The sequence below is a fragment of the Polypterus senegalus genome, chromosome 2 (assembly GCF_016835505.1).
Source record: "Polypterus senegalus isolate Bchr_013 chromosome 2, ASM1683550v1, whole genome shotgun sequence".
NCBI lineage: Eukaryota > Metazoa > Chordata > Cladistia > Polypteriformes > Polypteridae > Polypterus > Polypterus senegalus.
The window spans coordinates 142,542,016-142,562,540 of NC_053155.1; the positions used below are offsets into that span (position 1 = coordinate 142,542,016).

The 20,525-nt window shown below is 37.0% G+C and overlaps 1 protein-coding gene across 2 annotated transcripts in view; it reads right to left on the bottom strand.

The window, feature by feature from the left end:
- Positions 1-20,525, bottom strand: part of ppp2r3b (protein phosphatase 2, regulatory subunit B'', beta) — a 149,626-nt gene that overhangs the window by 87,696 nt on the left and 41,405 nt on the right. Inside the window, exon 1 of one of the 2 annotated variants that reach the window (XM_039744748.1) lies at positions 12,124-12,487. The exons of the other annotated variant lie outside the window; for it this stretch is intronic. Within the exon in view, the coding sequence (XP_039600682.1) occupies positions 12,124-12,255 (132 nt within the window). The 5' untranslated portion in view covers positions 12,256-12,487. Of the gene's footprint in view, positions 1-12,123; positions 12,488-20,525 lie in introns of those variants that run through there. 2 annotated transcript variants of the gene reach the window in all.

Sequence of the window (20,525 nt, forward strand, 5' to 3'; positions counted from 1 at the left end):
GAAATTTGGCAGGTTCATTCCTTACAGCTTACTTACAAAAGTTGGGCAGGTTTCATTTCAAAATTCTACGCCTAATGGTCATAACTGGAAGGTATTTTTCTCCATTAACTGTAATAGAGTTGAGCTGGAAAGATGTGGGGGGCGGAGTTTCGTATGACATCATCACGCCTCCCACGTAATCACGTGAACTGACTGTCAACGCAGTGCGTAGAAAACCAGGAAGACCTCCAAAAAGCGCTTAAGAAAACATGCATTATATAATTGAGAAGGCAGCGAAACAATAAGAAGCGAGTGAGTGACATATACTACCATATTCATGAGTGCTGCTACCTCGGAAAGAAAGCAAGGTGTAAACCTAAACTTTAAATTAAGTTCATAGACAGGCTACCGCTGGCGATTCACATGCCCACAGGTAATGCGGGATACAAGTTTAATGAGAGGACGCAGGATATAAACGAGAGTTTTGATCACTTTGTAACTAAGTTAAAATTGTAGGTGAAGGGGTGTGCTTATGCAAATTCCGAGACTGTGTTTGTGGGGATTGACAGTTAAGGCGGGTGGGGAGTCACGCCATCATCTCCCTCCCATTCATCTCATTTCGCTCTGAGCTGAGCTCAGCTAACGCTGTCTTCCGAAGCAACTTCGTCAGACTGCCACCAAATACTCACAGAAAAATCCACAATATACACGCCGTCTCTAGAGTTTCTCCACACTGAATCCTCCAGGCACTACTTACAAAAGGTCACATTGACAATCGTGTTACGCTATTTTTAAAATCTTTCCTTTTCTTAGCACAAGCACAGCTGAGAAGCTTGATGCATGTGCTCCATAACGTTAAAAATAATGCATTTAATCACACTTTGCATTACAAGCAAAGGGAGCTTTTGTCAATGCATGATTTCCTGGTACACGATTACATTGATCAGCATCCCGATTCATTTTACCTCGCACCACCTTAGTTTGAGAAGAAGTATGAAAAATATGAGGTTAACACAGAAAAACAGATCACCAATTCAAGCTTTATGAATAATCGATTCGCCATCAATAATTGTTTTGGTAAAGCCATCCTCCTTCCATTTTATAATTTTTCCGCCACTAGCCATGATTAAATGAACGGTAAAAAGTAAGAGCAAAGCGAGGGTGACTTATTTAGGCAGGCATATATATGACAGCAACACTCATGACAATGTCAATCATGTTACGCTATTATTAAAATGTTTCCTTTTCTTTTTCATTACTTTTTAACACACTACTTCTACGCTGCGAGGCGCGGGTATTTTGCTATATATATATAATATATGAATGACCTCCAAAGAGCGCTGAGACTTTTGATATCATGAACGTGTCTGCAAAAACTGGGGTCTCCTGCCCAGCAAAAGTCGAGCAGCCAGCGCGCATAGCTGTGCCGGCCTTTGAGACGCTGACTGCGCTTCTGCCTTAAGTCAAAGTGAGCACTTTTAATTTTTTTCATCCTCCCCCTGCGCTATAGCCCAGACAAGTGCAAACACGGGACCCCTTTTCTACACCACGGCAAAATAATATTAAGGCGATTCACACTTTCTTTGCACACGATACGATTATGAGGTCCTCAGCTCGGATTATGAAGACACGCACAGGAGTGGAGGACTGACAGTGCCATCACAGCCGATTAATGGCGGGACGCCTCACCAGTCTACACAAGACCCACCGCGACTGTCCCCAAAAGGCGATCATAACGCCAGCAACACATCTCTATACTATATAAAAGAAAAGGCAACTTTCCTTTCTTTACACCTTTTTCCTTTTATCCCAAACCAAAGCCTTTCTCTCTTAACACTGCAGAGGACACAAAACTAATTTTCTTTAAATGCCGGTAAGGCACATTACCAGAGGCACAAATTTGATTTCAATGTACCCGTACTTCTTAAAACGTTAATGTTTTACTGTTTAATAACTTATAGACTATAATTTATTATTTTTCCCTTGCACTCAGTGACCAAACCTATACACACACATATAGACACATACAAACATACACACAAGTATATGTATGTGTATATATATATATATATATATATATATATAGATATAGATATAGATGAGAGAGAGATATATAGATATATATATAGATATATAGATAGAGAGATAGATAGATATATATCTCTCTCTCTCTCTCTCGAAAGATAGATAGATAGATATATATATATAGATAGATAGGAGAACAACACTCATATCAATGACAAATAATTACATTAACAACCATGTTACGTTATTTTTAAAATTTTTCCTTTTCTTTTTCGTACCTTCTTTAACACACTACTTCTCCGCTGCGAAGCGCTAGTCTATACTAATAAATGGCAAAGCCCTCACTGACTGACTCACTCACTGACTCATCACTAATTCTCCAACTTCCCGTGTACGTAGAAGGCTGAAATTTGCCAGGCACATTCCTAACAGCTTACTTACAAAATTTGGGTAGGTTTCACTTCAAAATTCTACGCGTAATGGTCATAACTGAAAGCAATTTTTCTACATATACTGTAATGGAGTTGAGCTCGAAAGCCGTGGGGGGCGGAGTTTCGTGTGACATCATCACGTCTCCCAAGTAATCACGTGAACTGACTGTCAACGCAGTACGTAGAAAACCAGCAAGAGCTCCAAAAAGCGCTGAAGAAAACATGCATTATATAATTCAGAAGGCAGCGAAACAATAAGAAGCGAGCGAGTGACATATACAACCATATTCATGAGTGCTGATACTTCGGATACAAAGCACGGTGTAAACCTAAAGTTTAAATTAAGTTCATAGACAGGCTGCCGCTGGCGTTTGTCATGCCCACAGGTAATGCGGGATACAAGTTTAATGAGAGGACGCAGGATATAATTGAGAGTTTTGATCACTTTGTAACTAAGTTAAAATTGCAGGTGAGGGGCTGGGCTTATGCAAATTCCGAGAGACTGTGTTTGTGGGGGATTGACGTCATCATCTCCTCTCCCATTCACCTCATTTTGCTCTGAGCTGCGCTCCACAGCTAACACAGTGTTACAATTTTGTGACGCTGCCACCAAATACTCACAGAAAAATCCACAAGTTAATACACACTTTCTAGAGTTTCTCCACACTGAATCCTCCAGGCACTACTTACAAAAGGTTACATTGACAATCGTGTTATTTTTAAAATGTTTCCTTTTCTTAGCACAAGCACAGCTGAGAAGCTTCGATGCATGTGCTCCATAACGTGTTAAAAAATCCCGCATTTAATTACAAGCAAAGGGGAACTTCTGTCAATGCATGATTTCCTGGTACACCGATTACATTGATCAGCGCTTCCCGATTCATTTTACCCTCGCACCCCCTTAGATTGAGAAGAAGAATGAAAAAATATGAGGTTAACACAGAAAAACAGATCACCAATTGAAGCTTTATGAATAATCGATTCGCCATCAATAATTATTTTGGTAAAGCCATACTCAGTGTAATCCTCCTTCCATTTTATAATTTTTCCGCCACTAGCCATGATTAAATGAACGGTAAAAAAGTAAGAGCGAAGCGAGGGTGATTTATTCAGGCAGGTAGGCAGGCGACAGCTCAGTAGCTCGAATTTGGATAAGTAGCTTCTATTTAGTTGCCAGAAATATCTTTGTTAGGAATGGAAGTTGAATTTAGTCTTTAAATTTCAATGGTAAAAAAAAAGTTATGCAATGATGACTACATTTAACTATATAAAGTCAAAACTTGTATATATAAAGTCACTGTCGGAATAAATAAAGTCAAAACCTGAATATATAAAGTCAGCGCTGGACTATATAAAGTCAAAACTTGAATATATAGCCTAAAATCATTCCCAAATATATAAAAGTCAAAACCTGAGTATATAAAGACGGCGTTGGAATATTTCGGAATATATAAAGTAAGCGCTGGAATCTATAAAGTCAAATCTTGAATATATAAAGTTAGCGTTGGAATACAGGCTATAAAGTAAGCGCTGCAATATATAAAGTCAAAACTTCAATATATAAAGTCAGCGCTGGAATATCCATCCATTTCTCAACACGTTGAATCCGACCACAGAGTCACGGGGGGTCTGCTGGAGACAATCCCAGCCAACACTGGGCGCAAGGCAGGAACCAATCCTGGGCAGGGCACATGCATCATTTTCAAAACATTAACCGAACAGTATTTTTTTAAGTTATTTTTCTGAATACGTTTTTGTTAACTTAGTTCAGTTCAGAGGCGTTTCAATCAATATATTTTGACTTTCACTTTATATATTCTGACGCCGACTTATATATATACACACACACACACATATACATATATATACATACATATATACATACATATATACATACATACATATATACATATATATATATATACATATATACATACATACATACATATATATACTGCTCAAAAGAATTAAACCAACACTTTTTAATCAGAGTATAGCATAAAGTCAATGAAACTTATGGGATATTAATCTGGTCAGTTAAGTAGCAGAGGGGGTTGTTAATCAGTTTCAGCTGCTGTGGTGTTAATGAAATTAACAACAGATGCACTAGAGGGGCAACAATGAGATGACCCCCAAAACAGGAATGGTTTAACAGGTGGAGGCCACTGACATTTTTCCCTCCTCATCTTTTCTGACTGTTTCTTCACTAGTTTTGCATTTGGCTACAGTCAGTGTCACTACTGGTAGCATGAGGCGATACCTGGACCCTACAGAGGTTGCACAGGTAGTCCAACTTCTCCAGGATGGCACATCAATATGTGTCATTGCCAGAAGGTTTGCTGTGTCTCCCTGCACAGTCTCAAGGGCATGGAGGAGATTCTAGGAGACAAGCAGTTACTCTAGGAGAGCTGGAGAGGGCCATAGAAGGTCCATAACCCATCAGCAGGACCAGTATCTGCTCCTTTGGGCAAGGAGGAACAGGATGAGCACTGCCAGAGCCCTACAAAATGACCTCCAGCAGGCCACTGGTGTGAATGTCTCTGACCAAACAACCAGAAAGACTTCATGAGGGTGACCCAAGGGCCCCATGTCCTCTAATGGGCCCTGAGCTCACTGCCCAGCAGCATGCAACTCGATTGGCATTCGCCATAGAATACCAGAATTGGCAGATGCACCACTGGTGCCCTGTGCTTTTTACAGATGAGAGCAGGTTCACCCTGAGCACGTGACAGAAGTGAAAGGGTCTGGAGAAGCCATGGAGAACATTATGCTGCCTGTAACATCATTCAGCATGAGCAGTTTGGTGGTGGGTTAATGATTGTCTGGGGAGGCATATCCATGGAGGGTCACACAGACCGCTACAGGCTTGACAAAGGCACCTTGGCTGCCATTAGGTATCAGGATGAAATCCTTGGACCCATTGTCAGACCCTATGCTGGTACAGTGGCTCCAGGTGCACGACAATTCCTGGCCTCATGTGGTGAGAGTATGCAGGCAGTTCCTGGAGGATGAAGGAATGGATACCATTGACTGGCCACCACACTTTCCTGACCTAAATCCAATAGAACACCTCTGGGACATTATGTTTTGGTCCATCCAATGCCACCAGGTTGCACCTCAGACTGTCCAGGAGCTCAGTGATGCCCTGGTCCAGATCTGGGAGGAAATTCCCCACAACACCATCTATCATCTCATTAGAAGCATGCACCGATGTTGTCAGGCATGTATACAAGAACACAGGGGCCATACAAAGTGCTGCGTACAATTTTGAGTTGCTGCAATTAAATTTTGGCAAAATGGACTAGCCTGCCACATCATTTTTCACTCTGATTTTTGGGCGCCTTTGAATTCAGGGCTCTGTAGGTTGATCATTTTCATTTCCATCAAACGATGTGGCATCCTTTCGTTCCTAACACATTACCCAGTCTATATCAGTATAGATATCCAGGAGGATTTCTTTTTCTTTTATATATTATTTATATATATATATATATATATATATATATATATATATATATATATTATTTATATATAGATAGATAGATAGATAGATAGATAGATATGACAACAACACTCATATCAAAGACAAAACAATTACATTAACAATCATGTTACGTTATTTTAAAAATTTTTCCTTTTCTTTTTCATAACTTCTTTAACACACTACTTCTCCACTGCGAAGCGCGGGTATTCTGCTAGTCACAATTTAAATGCAAGTATAATAGATCATGTTTAAGTGCTTTGAGGCTCAGTAATTTTGCAATATTAATAGAAGGCTGCAACAAATGTTTAGAGAAAAAAGTGATTTTTGTGGAGTGAACGGTTTCAGTTCTGACAACTAACTCTAGTTTTAGATACAGTTAGGTCCATAAATATTTGGACAGAGACGATGTTTTTCTAATTTTTGTTTCATGTTGATTAGCACATGCAAGTAAGAATTTCACTGTTCTCTGCACAAATGAGAATAATGACCCTATAAAAGTATAATACAAAAAATTGTATCACAAAAACATTCAAAATTAATCTTATGATTTTGTTTTTTGATTTAACTTCAGACATTGCTCCAGCAATGGCTCTAATTTTACTCTGCTGGAACTATTAACTTCACCTGACTGGATGTATGGAGAACTTGTGTTGTAATTCCTTTTAAGAAAAATTAGAATGTCAACACTGCATGAAGCCAAGACCTCCCTTGCTGTGACAATATCCCCTGCATTTGAAAGCAATACTTTCAGGGTACATAGACACAGAAGAGAGACATAGATGATTTGTCCAGAAAAGCAAGCACCGAGAATTTGTCTGGTTTCTCTCTCTGCCATGCTAGAGGACAGAGAGCAATGCAAGATGCACTGCTGTGTGATTCCTAGTTGCTATAATCTACCTGTATATTTAATCTGCATCAGTGAAAGACGTATTGATATCTTGAGCACTTGTTCTCACATTCACAGCTTCAGTAATTGCAGCTTGCTGCTCTAATATTTGAGAATACCAAAAGAACTAATCCGATAGGATAATACATTTGTACTTTGCTTTTTTCAACAGAGTTGAAACTTGAAAACAAGCCTTTAGATGGAGATGTTCATTTATGAAACAACATTGCGATTCTCCACACTCGTCTAAGCAAGCAACACACTAAATTAAATGCATAGAGGAGCAGCTTCAGCAACAGACTGCTGTCACTTTCCTGCTCCACTAACAGACTGAGGAGATCATTCCTCCCCCACACTATGCGACTCTTCAATTCCACACGGTTGGGGTAAACGTTAACATTATACAAAGTTATTGTCTATTATACCTGCATTTTTATCACTCTTTAATTTAATATTTTCTTTATCAGTATGCTGCTACTGGAGTATGTGAATTTCCCCTTGGGATTAACAAAGTATCTATCTATTGATCTATTAGGGCTGCAACGATTAGTCGACGTAATCGACTACGTCTACTACAAAAAAATCGTAGACACGGATTTGTTATTGTCGACACATCATAAATAGAACCCTTCAATAGAGGATCCACTCACAAAGAACCACACTGGTTTTTGTAATTGCAATGCACTACATGAACGTCTGGGGGCAGTATCATTTGTTATTGTTTGTCAAGACTGCACACAGTCCTACCAACAAAGAACGACATCTAAGGAGAAGAATGTAAAGGAAAATAAACGTGGCTGCAATGGTGAGTCAGATAGAGGAGAGGGAAGGAGAAGGAAAAAATTGAGAAAGACACTTTCTAAAGTGAGGAAGCACTTCACCGAAAAAGAAAAAAAAAAAAAAAGTTGAATGCAGATTATGTAAAGCAAAACTTTCTTTTCACGGCATCACCATCGCAACGCATGAGCACCTGAAATGAAAACATGATGTGATGACGCCATCTCTTGACAACGTATGCTGGCGCAGTTAGTTAGGGTCAGATCAGGAGGGAGAGCATGAACGAGACTGAGAAAATAAAAGTAAAAGAAGCTAACTTTAACAAGTAACAAATTTAGACATGATCTGTTCGCTTTCAAATAATATTGCATTAGTGCGATGATGTTTTCTGATTGGTACTATTCAGGTCATACAATGATTTCTTCAAAATGTCACATATATTTGTCTGTTTCTTTCCTCTGCACGTCCATGAGTTCTGTGCAGACTGGGCAAGATCGGGGGGTGGGGTCATTGACTACAACTGCAAGTAGGTACGCAAATGAATATGAATAATGCATCCATGCCACAATGTTTTACGAAATGTGCTATAAGGTCATAAAATTAATAATTCCAAATATCATATATACCTATGTCTCTATTTTTTTCAGTGCAGCTTTGACATCACGGGAGCATACTAATTCAGCGTAAGCAGGAACACTCAATAAAATTAAGTAAAACAAAATCAAGTGTCAATGAGATATGAATAAGGCAGATTTGCCAGCGTTTGTGTGTCAGCTTTTATCCATCCAGATCAGAGAATTTGTAGTTCGATTGTCTCAAAACACCATTTCACATCTAGAGTTATTCCCAGCTGCAGATAAAAAGTAACAGCGTCAGATCCCTGGGGGGGCGGCAGTATGTATCATTATCGTGACTGACAGAATAAAAGTGAAAAAAAAAAAGGTAACTTTTACAAGTACTATATATTTAATACAGTGGCTGTTACAGATGCAAATCAAATGTATTTGTTTATTGTATAATATTAACAATAAGAGCAACTCACTACTCAAAATGGTAAATATATGAGGCAGTCAGGATCGAACTGGGGGAACTCTTGATTATAAGTTAGCAATTCCAAACGCTGTACCATGGAATTTATTGCATCATCCTTGAACCTTTTGTGGAAGTGTTTATTTGATCTTTGCACTTCAAGCTTTACACATTACATAGTTTATGTCTACATTTTGTCATTTATTACTAAAATATGAAAAACGTTTCAGTTTTAACAATGTATTTTTGGTTAAGTTAAATGCACTTTTTTGTTTAAAAACTACATGCACTTTAGTTTGTATTGTTTAATGTATTTCTTTTTTATTGTGATGGTCACACTAATATAAAACATTTGATTATTTTCAAATTCATATGTTTCACTGGTTGTTTTAATTTGATTATTATTAATTTTAATCATGTTAATGCAGAGACATCAGGGTGACATTCACAGGTTGACAGACGTGAGCAGATGAGGTAAGACATGCACTGGAGCCCAGAACAGGAAGTGCAACCACAGGTCGCAGGCATCAAAATAGTCAGACATGAAATAATCGTGACTAATCGAAAAATAAATTGAACAATTATTCGACTACCAAAAATATCATTAGTTGCAGCTCTAATGCATATGTGAAACCCTTTTCATAGATTCAAAGAGGAGTTTAACATACATTGAAGTCTACAGTATGCTGTCTGCCGAACATTTTTCACCTTCACATCATTATGCAAGCAGTGAATAATGAATGACATGAATGATGACAAAGTGCATTCCGTTTATTGCGTTATATCTTAGTTCTAGTATTTTAATCTGATTTGTAAATTCCCTGCTATTGATTAAACACATTTTAAGGTTGCTTTTGTGTTTTATTTCAGTCATGTAATAATGTTATACAATACACGATTTAAGGCCACATTTTGTATTGGCTGAATTTTGCAACACAAAATTCGATATAGCTAACTTTTGTCTGATGCCTGCTATCAACTGAGACATTACATGTATACATTTCATTTAAATCAGGGCATGTAGTATCGGTATTTTAACATAAGTAGAGCAATGGTACACAGCAAGTTCCATTCAGTCAGCACCATGAACTCAGGTTTGATTACTAGCTTAGTCAAATCAGGGTCTATATGGAATTTGCATGGAATGAATGTGTGTAAGATTGACTGATTTACACCTGGATATTTGAAGTGTGTCGATAAGGAACTTCTAATTGCTAAAATTATTTATTCCTAAATGTTTTTTTTTGGCATTACTCAGATGAATGGGGTCCCAGGGTTTTGTGGGACTCATGCACGCATGCATACCAAAGTAGGAGACAGACTCAGCAATGGTGCTATTGGCAAACCAGTAGCAGAGTCCTATAAATAAAGTATCACTTTAGTTTTAATACTATCATTTACTATACCAAATATTTTGAAACAGGGGGACCCAGTGGTTGAAGTGCCTAGCATTCTTACCTCAGAGCTTCAGGGTCTTAGGGTTATTTCAAAGTCTTATTACAGTTGTTGTGTCTGTGTGGGTTGCTTGCTTTTTGTGAATGTGTTTAGTGAAAAATAGAGCTTCTTTCCAGAACTGATTCCTGTTCTGAGCCTCATACTACAGGCACTGGCATGGCATGTTATCCAAATCATTTTGGATAAAGTGGCTTGCATGCATGCAACCAGTAGAACAGCACATGTGATACTTTTAGCACACATGTAGCAGTAAAGTACTAGTAATACAGAAACAGAACGTTATTAAAATATTATTACTTATGGAGTGAACGATTTGACATATTTCTATAGTGGATGTACAGTATGTGACAAATATGCATATATACATATCTTGTGATGTAGAAATGTATGCAGTGCCATGTTATTGAAATTACTATCTTAAGAACAATCACTTTTATAACACACAAGCATATGCCTTCTTTAATTTTTGCTACACTGACCAGAATACATCTTTCTTTACAATTATTTTCTTTTTAACAAAAACCATAGACTGATGTTACAATTGTCACCTTAAAATGAACACATTCTGTAAATTCAACAGTATACAGTATAAACACTTTCTCACATGACCTATCCAATCACTGACAGGTGCACCAGACTGTTACAAAACACATCAGCACATGCTTACACTTGGCCAATTCACACTCAAAGTAAAACCTAGCATGTTGTCTACCTCTTCAGATGTGAGAGGAAAATATGAGTAAACATGGGGGTGGGGACACGCAGGGTCAAACTGAAGTGATTAGATTGGGATTCAAAACCCAATCTCATTGAGCCCTAAAGACAGAATTAACCTCTCTGCCACCATGCTGCCCATATAATATCTGTACTATAACATCCTTGGTACAGTATGAGATAACAACTGAATTTCAAGAATGCAAAACAATAAATCACAGACTAACAAGATAACAGTATAATCTGGTTATATTCTGCAGTATTAAAAACAAATTGATTTTAACAAATTATGCTGTTAAGAGTCTTTCTTGCAAAATCTAAAGCACAGTATAAAATGAAAACACAATCTTGACATCCAATTTAGAGCTTAACTTCATTGATTGCTTTTGGAGGTACCAATAAAAGTTCCACATTCCAGAGCTTTTCAAAATTCAGAAGGAAACAAAGTTAACCTAGCAAACTTTGGAGTAACATATGCAAACGTGTAGAAAATGAGCGGAAGCACATTCAAGACAAAAAAAAAAAAAAAAGACGCTACAGCAAACCGAGGGTGGTGAGAATCTGAACAAACTAAAATTAAAGCAGACAATGAATAGCTGATAGTGGCAAATTCATTAACTGCTCTTTGCAAAGTAAACTTTTTAAACACAGTGAATGGCATCCTACTACTACACAATTTACATTCTAAAAATAGTGACTCTTACATCTATGCAGCCCAAAAAGAAAATGACGGAGTTTTCCCTTAAGAATTAACATATTTTTCTTATATCAACACTTTGTTATTTGTGCATAAATTAATGACTCTAATAAAGAAAAAACTCTGAAAATAAGCACAGGCATTTCATTAGAAACATTTTACAGTGTAATAGCACTGTAAAAGCTATGTTTTTACAGTAGTATATTCTCTCCAACATTGGCATTGGACTTACTTTTTATTTCTCGTACATAATAAATGCAAACATATTCCTGTATATGACAAAAATATAACAACTATTTACCACTAAATGAGAAAATCTTTTTTGCACTAAAAAGGACTGACATCATTCAAAATTTATTTGTATATTAGTATTAGATATAATAATTTATGTCTAAAATAAATAAATGTCAACATATAAAGACACTATCGTAATTTTTCCTACTTATAATATAATGTTTCAAGTGCCTGAAAGGATAGCTTACTGTTTTTTGATTAGAGAACCAAACTCCTCAATTTCAGAGTCATTCAAGGGCATAATTTCTTGCTTTAGCAAATTCTACCTCCAGTAAATAAGTGAACAGCAAGCCCATACACCATATTATCAGCTTGCTACTTGTAAATTAAACACACAATAACAAATCACCACCTGTATTTGCTGGAAAGCCTTAAGTCTCTTCTTAAACCTTGAAGGCAGAACAAAATCACAACCCTTAGCCAGTAATGCCAGCTCTTTCCTGAGGTCAGGATCTTGTCGTAGAGACGTGTCCTTCATTCTCATTTTGTCCGATTTCACAGAGTGCTTGCCTGGTAAACACTCTCAATTAAGCTGTACACCTCCAGTGTAACCAAGAGTTTAATTTTTAATGTTCAAGAAATAGCCAGGCTTGTACCTCTGTTATAAAGCTTCAACTACTCAGGCCTGTACAACAGCTGTGACTTTAAGCACTGATGCAGAAAGCTCTTCAGCTTTAGCTCACAGATCACCACATGCAAGGCATGAAGACTGAAATGAAACAGTCCAATACAGACAGTCACTTGAGAGACAGGAATGGGGAGGGGTGAAGAAGGGGGATGCCCTTTACAACACACATTCCACAATGGATATGGAAGGTTATGTAAAGAAACAAACCTGTTGTATAAGAGCTTACACATGTGAGAGACAGCCTGCTCCTGGGATCTAGCAGAAAACCAAGAATAGATGGGCTGGTCACTTTTGTAACTGAAGTTTTTGACTGAAATATACAGCTGTAAAAACACAGACTTGTATATTTGTAGTTAAAAAAAAATGCATTCGATCACTGAAGCAACTGAGGAACGGTTTAATGTTTTTGTAAACAATTTCAGGACATTTAAAAACAAAAAAACAAATGAGAAAATCTTTTTGAGAGAAATATTACTATTTGCAGGGAAGGTCAGTTTTACCCATTACATGAAGGCTTTATTGTGCAACAGGGAAAGGGGTTAAACCTAGGAAAAATGTTACAATTGTATATTGTTAAAATGCAAAATAGAAAATTGTCATTTCAGTAATAATTGAAAAAAAAAAAAATACAAGCTTGGTAAAGAAAACAGTTATTCACATATCACAAATACAGGTAATCTTTGACAAAATACCATGGTAACGTGAAACAAGCAAGATCCAAACTTGCATCTTATCTGCTATAACAATAGGTATATTGTGGATTGAATTCAAACCATCCTCTGCTAAAACAGTGCCTGAAGAGCAGCTGCAAACAGTGTTTGGACAATGAAATTGCCGGCTTTACCCAAAGCACAAGCAATCTGAATTTGAGATAAAGAGAGAAACTAGATGCTCACAAAGAATACACCAATCATCATATGTATGTTTCCTGCAATTTAAAAGGAACACAATTTACTTTTAATATATAATCTACGGTAATAATGTTAAATTATATTGCTTTGTTTAGGGTATAATTAAAAGTGTTTCAAATTTGACTTAATTTTACTTTGGTTTGCATCACCCGCAGTGGGCTGGTGCCCTGCATGGGGTTTGTTTTCCTGCATTGTGCCTTGTGTTGGCTGGGATTGGCTCCAGCAGACCTCTGTGACCTTGTGTTAGCATATAGCAGGTTGGATAATGAATGGATGGTCTGCATCACATACTGTACTGTGTTATTCATATTTGACCTTATTCAAATGTTAAAATTTGAAACCTTCTTAAACCAACTTCAAAGTTGTTTATGGGGTTCTGAGTATAGTTTATCACAGAGTACATTCATACATACAGCTTCATTACATGCAGCTAATTTAAATCTGCCAATTAAACTAAAATGCACAGCTTTGGGGATTTGGGAAGACGACTAGAGTAGCCAAAGAAAAACCCACACAAGGTGCAGAAATTAAATCCAGCACTGTAAAACCTACGATGCACAGACACGAACTAATGTGCATGTGCCACACTGTCACAAATGTCCATCCATCCATTTTCCAACCCGCTGAATCCGAACACAGGGTCACGGGGGGTCTGCTGGAGCCAATCCCAGCCAACACAGGGCACAAGGCAGGAACCAATCCCGGGCAGGGTGCCAACCCACCGCAGGACAAACACAAACACACCAAGAACACACTAGGGCCAATTTAGAATTGCCAATCCACCTAACTTGCATGTCATTGGACTGTGGGAGGAAACCGGACTGCCCGGAGGAAACGGGGAGAACATGCAAACTCCACGCAGGAAGGACCCGGGAAGTGAACCCGGGTCTCCTAACTGCGAGGCAGCAGTGCTACCACTGCGGCACCGTGCCGCCTGACTGTCACAAATGTGATCTCTTAATGTTTTTCACCTCCACAGGATGAATTTTCAACTGGTTAAAAGTTGTAAACAAATATCAGTATTCCTCTTTCAGCCTTTTGTATTCACAATTCTAAAAGACAGCATAAGATTATTTCTTTTGGATGTGAAGTGCTAAAAAGTGACCAAACTATTAGCAATTGTGGAGTACTGGTTGCAGAATGCATGCACAATGAGCCCTTAACTGACATTACATTGGCTATTTATAAGGATGTATCATTTAAAAGTACATAATGCAAACTAATAATGGAAATTTCATCATTTAGAATGACAATGCTCCCATACTGCAGGTAACTAATAAGGTGATAACTAAAGGTTATTAGGATCTATTCTAAACTGGGGGGGAAAAAGATTATATAATAATAATAATAATAGCAGATTACTTTTATATAGCGCTTTACACAGTGAGTGCAGCATCCACCAGGATGATGCAACGGCAGCCATTTATCCACCATTACCCTCACCACACATGAGCTATTAGGTGGTGAAGTGGTGAGAAGGATAGCCAATTACAGACAGGGAATGATTAGGGGGTCAGAATGTCTAGACCATGAAGGGCAATTTAGCCTGGATATCGGGATACACAGTACTCTTTATAAGTTTGCCCAAGGATCTTTAATGACCACAGAGAGCCAGTACCTTGGTTTTACATCTTATTTGAAGGATGGTGCCATTTCTACAGCACAGTGACCGCCATCACTGCTCTGGAGAATCGGGACCCGTATTTAGACCACAGGGTTGGCACCCCCGGCTGGCCTCACCAACATCTCTTCCAACAGCAACCAAGTTTTTTCCTGGTTGGTCTCCCATCCTAGTACTGGCCGGGCTCGAACATGCTTAGCTTCAGGTGGATTATCTCTTCTGAAGTGGATGTGGTATGGTTGCTGGCATGTGCAAGTCTGCAGCGTACTAATTAGGATAAACTTAAAGTGTTGTGTGCTGTTCTGGTCGCCTTGCTTATACAATAAAAGGAAAGATCATACTAGAAGATGTACTGTGAAGCTGCCACATGAGACGCATCATCAGTCTCTTCAGTCTTGAAAAGGACTACATGGGCACTTAATTCCAATTTTTAGAATTCTTAATGGCCATAAATAAAGTTATAATGCCTACATGATTCTAAGAAAGCTAAATGAGACAACATGAACTAATTGTCCTTAGGATGGAAGCATACAATTTGACCTGGGTGTAAAAAGCCTTTCTATGCAATTATATATTTACCAACATGTATTTAAATAAAGTAAGAGTTTTGTGAAAATAAAATGCAAAACCTGTGAAGATGAAACAAAAATAAAATTAAATTCATACAATTTCTGCAAAATTAAAACAGATTTTAGAAATATTTTTAATATTTTTAGAGTTTTTAAGAAGTTGTCAACAAAATGTTTTAAAAATGGACTATATTGCTCAAATTTCTGTGGGGAAGAAAAACACAAACATTTGAAGGTCAGTAAAATACACAAACAAGCATCTGCTCGATTAGTGTGGAGCTTGTGACTCTCTGGGACAGGAACTGCGCAAACCTAATACACAAAAATGACACCATAACATCTGCTAAGAGGGGAATGCTGAGGGATACTGGAAATAATTCTTGTAGTTATATATATTTTTTAATGTAATATTTGCTTCACAACAGCAAAACAAAAGCCCAGATGCAAATATCAACAGCCAGAATCAACTTTAAGTTGCCAACAGCAGTAATACCTTGAACTGTACCAACTGTTAGTTTTGAAACAGATAAATACAAAGGAAATATGGTACCCACAATCTCCCTCTTTTATACCTCTTTCTCTCTAAGGCCGTTTTCCTAATTTCACACTGAGGGCAATAAGTGATAGTCAAGCTGATTTTTTGAAGCTATGCTTTTTGAGTTTCAAGGTTTTCAAGACGACCACAACTCTCTTGATTCACTGACACAATGTCTTACTTGTGTTTCTGAATGGATACGTAGTAATTTTCTGAAACTAAATAAAGAGAGAACAGAAATTTTAGTGATTGGCAATAATGGATACAATGAGGTTATTAGAAATAAACTTGATGCATCAGGATTAAAAGTCAAGACAGAGGTAAAGAATTTAGGGGTAACTATTGACTCTGACCTAAATTTTAAATCACATATTACATCAGATTACTAGCACAGCATTTTTTCACTTAAGAAATATAGCAAACGTTAGACCTCTTGTAACATTGCAAGATGCTGAAAAATTAGTTCACGCTTTTGCTTTCAGTCGGCTAGATTACTGTAACGAAATCCTCTCAGGACTACAAAAAAAACAAACAAAAAAAAAAAACAAAAAACAAAAAGACAATCGATTGCAACAAGTGCAGAATGCAGCTGCTAGAATCTTAACTAGGAAAAGAAAATCTGAGCACATTTCTCCAGTTTTGATGTCACTACACTGGTTACCTGTGTCATTTAGAATTGACTTTAAAATACTGCTTATGGTTTGCAAAGCCTTAAATAATCTCACTCCATTTTATATTTTGGAATGTCTTACACTCCAACTCTTAACCTTAGATCTTCAAATGCGTGTCTACTTAGAATTCCAAGAGCTAAACTTAAAAGAAGTGGTAAGACGGCCTTCTGCTGTTATGCACCTAAAGTCTGGAATAGCATGCCAATAGGAATTTGCCAGGCTAATACAGTGGAACACTTTAAAACACTGCTGAAAACACATTATTTTAACATAGCTTTCTCATAGCTTCATCTTAGTTTAAAACTGATGCTCTGTATATTCAATTAATTATCATTATTATTCATGGTGGCTCCAAAATCTGTACTAACCCCTACTTTCTCTACTGTTCTTTTTCTCGTTTTCCGTGGTGGCGATCTACACTTCCAGCACCACCTAATCAAAGCACCGTGATGTCCCTACATTGATGGATTAAAGGCCAGAAGTCCACATGACGTCAAATTCTTCCACGAGAACCCTGAATACAATGAGGACTGATTGAGATCATTTATGTTAGGTAGAATGCCTAGAGGGGGCTGGTGATCTTGTGGCCTGGAACCCCTGCAGATTTTATTTTTTTCTCCAGCCGTCTGGAGTTTTTTTTTTTTCCCCCCATTTTTTCTTCTGTCCTCCTTGGCCATCGGACCTACTTTTATTCTATGTTAGTGTTCCCTAATTTTAATTATTATTAATTTTGTCTTTTTTCTCTTTCTTCATCATGTAAAGCAATTTGAGCTACATTGTCTGTATGAAAATTTGATGTATAAATAAATGTTATGTTTACTCAAGAACAAAACATGTGATTTTTAAAATTATCTGTACTTTCAAATCTCCTCACAATTGTGACAGTTAAACACGTGAGCAACAAGAAAATACACACAAAAAAAAACCCCATCACTGTATGCTTTTTCTCTACTGAGTTTGGTAATTATTTAGTTTATTTTACAAGCCTGGATAAGCAGGATAAATGGCAATTTCTTTCTGTATTATATCCCATATAAGTAATTTTGCGAAGATACTTCATAGTATCACAAAGAACAGCAACCATCATCAGTTACACAATTTAAGAGTCACTGGTTAAAAAGTGTTAACAGAACCAAATTTAAATAATGTAAAAATTGCATATATTTTAACAGTGTAAAATATAAGTGAGGTTAACTTACAATTCAACCACAGAAAATCCTATCCACTACACATTATAATATTTCATTTTTCTACATCAGATTTTTAATCTGTTTTTGGATTAAAGGATAAAGATGTACAAAGCCACATATATTACAAGACATTTTCGGTTAAATTTACCAAAACAAATCTCATAAAATGCTGTAAACAGATTTCTTGCATATTGGTTATGTAACGTGTTTTTATTTTTTTTTATTAAAGTTAAGTAGAGAAACTGCTAGGATAAACAAACTGCAGACAAATTGCTTCAGAGTCAGAGTCTTAAAACCATTCAAGGTTAGATTCTTCATGCAGCTGTTATTAAAGAAGACAGATGCAAAACTATTTTCAGTAATACAATTAGTAACAATTTGAATTTCTTCATTTTATTTTTGTTTCAGACAGATATACATTATAAAGGGTATATCGCATGTATAGCATATTAATTTCATAAGATGGGTGGGTAAATCTTTTATAACACCTTATGGATGTAGTGAAATGGCCATAAAAATGACATTATATATTTCACACTCTAATTATAGCAACAGAGAGATTTAATGTTTAAGTACACAATGCTTACACCTATGGTAAATTTAACAGATGACCTAACATTTTTTTAAGCTTTACTGAAATAAAGTTAAACTCAAAATTCAACTAGCAAGTGTTTTAAGGGCAATTACAACATTATTAAGTGCCTAAGTGATACAGTTTATTGTCTTTCTCAGTTGCTCATCCAAAAACCATCAAAATCTATGCAACAGTATGTTGTCAGTTTCTAGATGCTTTCTTGATAGACTAGGTCTGTGGCACATAGAAATACAATATATGGACAATATACTGTGTATGCTTGACACACTGAACAAAGTGAAAAGGTTCTCAAATGCAAGTTTTATTTTTTCTCTTTCTATATTTTAACAAACTGCAAAATACTATGTAGGTTTCATTAAAATTATATCTTGCATGAGTACACATTGTACACATGAGTGTACAATGCAGTGGACAGGCCTTCTATCCAGGGTTGTTTCCCTGTCTTGAATCCAATGCTGCCAGGACAGGCTCTCACTGCACATCCCTGAATTAAATGAAAAACAGATGAATGGCTCAATAAGCAGCACAACATGTGCAACACACATCGAAATTCCTTCTAGCAGAAACTGAATAGGTTCCTTTCTATGAAATATTTTAAAAAGTTCAGGTGATATACATCATCATGATTTTAAAATCAATAATTAGGAATATGGTAGTATTCAAGCATTTTAGCTACTGTAATCCTTCAATGTAGTTATCAAATCTGTATTTAATACACTTCATTTGATTAGTTTTGAATTGTTCATGCATTCTTCAATCTTCAAATCTTCAATCCAAATAAAACAAAATAAAGCAAAAACAATAAACGTACAGTTTATAAAATATCCAGTTCATATATTCCTGATTGCAGTGCAGGTACGCAAGCATTTCGACAAGCTCTGGTGTGAGGCTGGCTCTCTTCGAGACAATGTTCCCAGCTGCTGAGAAGAGACGCTCAGATGGAGTACAGGTAGCAGGAATACACAAAAATGATTTTGCAGACATAGAAAGAGGTTTTAATCATCACACTCTGAAGGAAAAGTGTTGTAGTTTATCATATCATGTACTATATTATGGCAAAATTAAAAATAACGGACTTAAATATGTAACAAGCAAATTACTGCCAGCACGCCGGAGCCGAGTATATTAGGAAAAGTACATTTGTTGAACGCCACAACCAGCTACAGTCAGTTTCTCAGTGCAATTTGCCAGCAAGCCAGAGCCGAGTATATTCCGCGATGTATATTCATCTGAATGCTGCAACCGGCTATAGTCGTGTCTCAGTGCAAATATGCCAGCACGCAGTGGGCAAGTATATTCAGCGACATACATTAATTGAACCCCGCAAATGGCTATATTTGCTTCACAGAGCAATTTGCCAGCACACCGGAGCTGATCAGTCAGTGCCGTATATTCGTTGAGCAGCCTGCTCACGACCACTGCAAGCCCCGGCAGAACAACCGTTCACCCTGGGGCACGATTACCTCTGCTGGCTTCCTAAATATCAAAGTTGCAAACATAACTTGATAGCAGTCTGGGAATCCAAGTCAAGGTTTTTTTGCTGTTGATATATAATATATACATATGGGAAATATATTACCATCATTTTTTCTTATGGCGACACATAGAAACAAACAGATTCAGCAAATTTCAGTAGACACATGGTTTGGGTACAGCTACAGAGATATACTTGGTGTTTACTATACTGAGTGATGAGAAACGTGGCTAACAGCATTAAATGTATGCAGTGCAAAATAAACTATGAATGTGCAAGCACAGTCTGTGTGATCATCAAGTAACAACATTTTTAAATTTTTTTTAAAAAATGCATACACTCTATACTAAAAAGCATGCATCATCATGAACTGCATGCAATTTGTAGAGGAATGTATAAATATTTCCTTTAAGGACACTCTTCAGTGCCTGAATTGAGTAAAAGGATTGGAAAATGGATGGATGGATCTCTAAAACACTGACTGTATTGCAGCTGAAAATACCGGTTTACCAGATTATAGCAATTTACTATCAGCCTGAAAATTAAGGCAGATGTAAAAT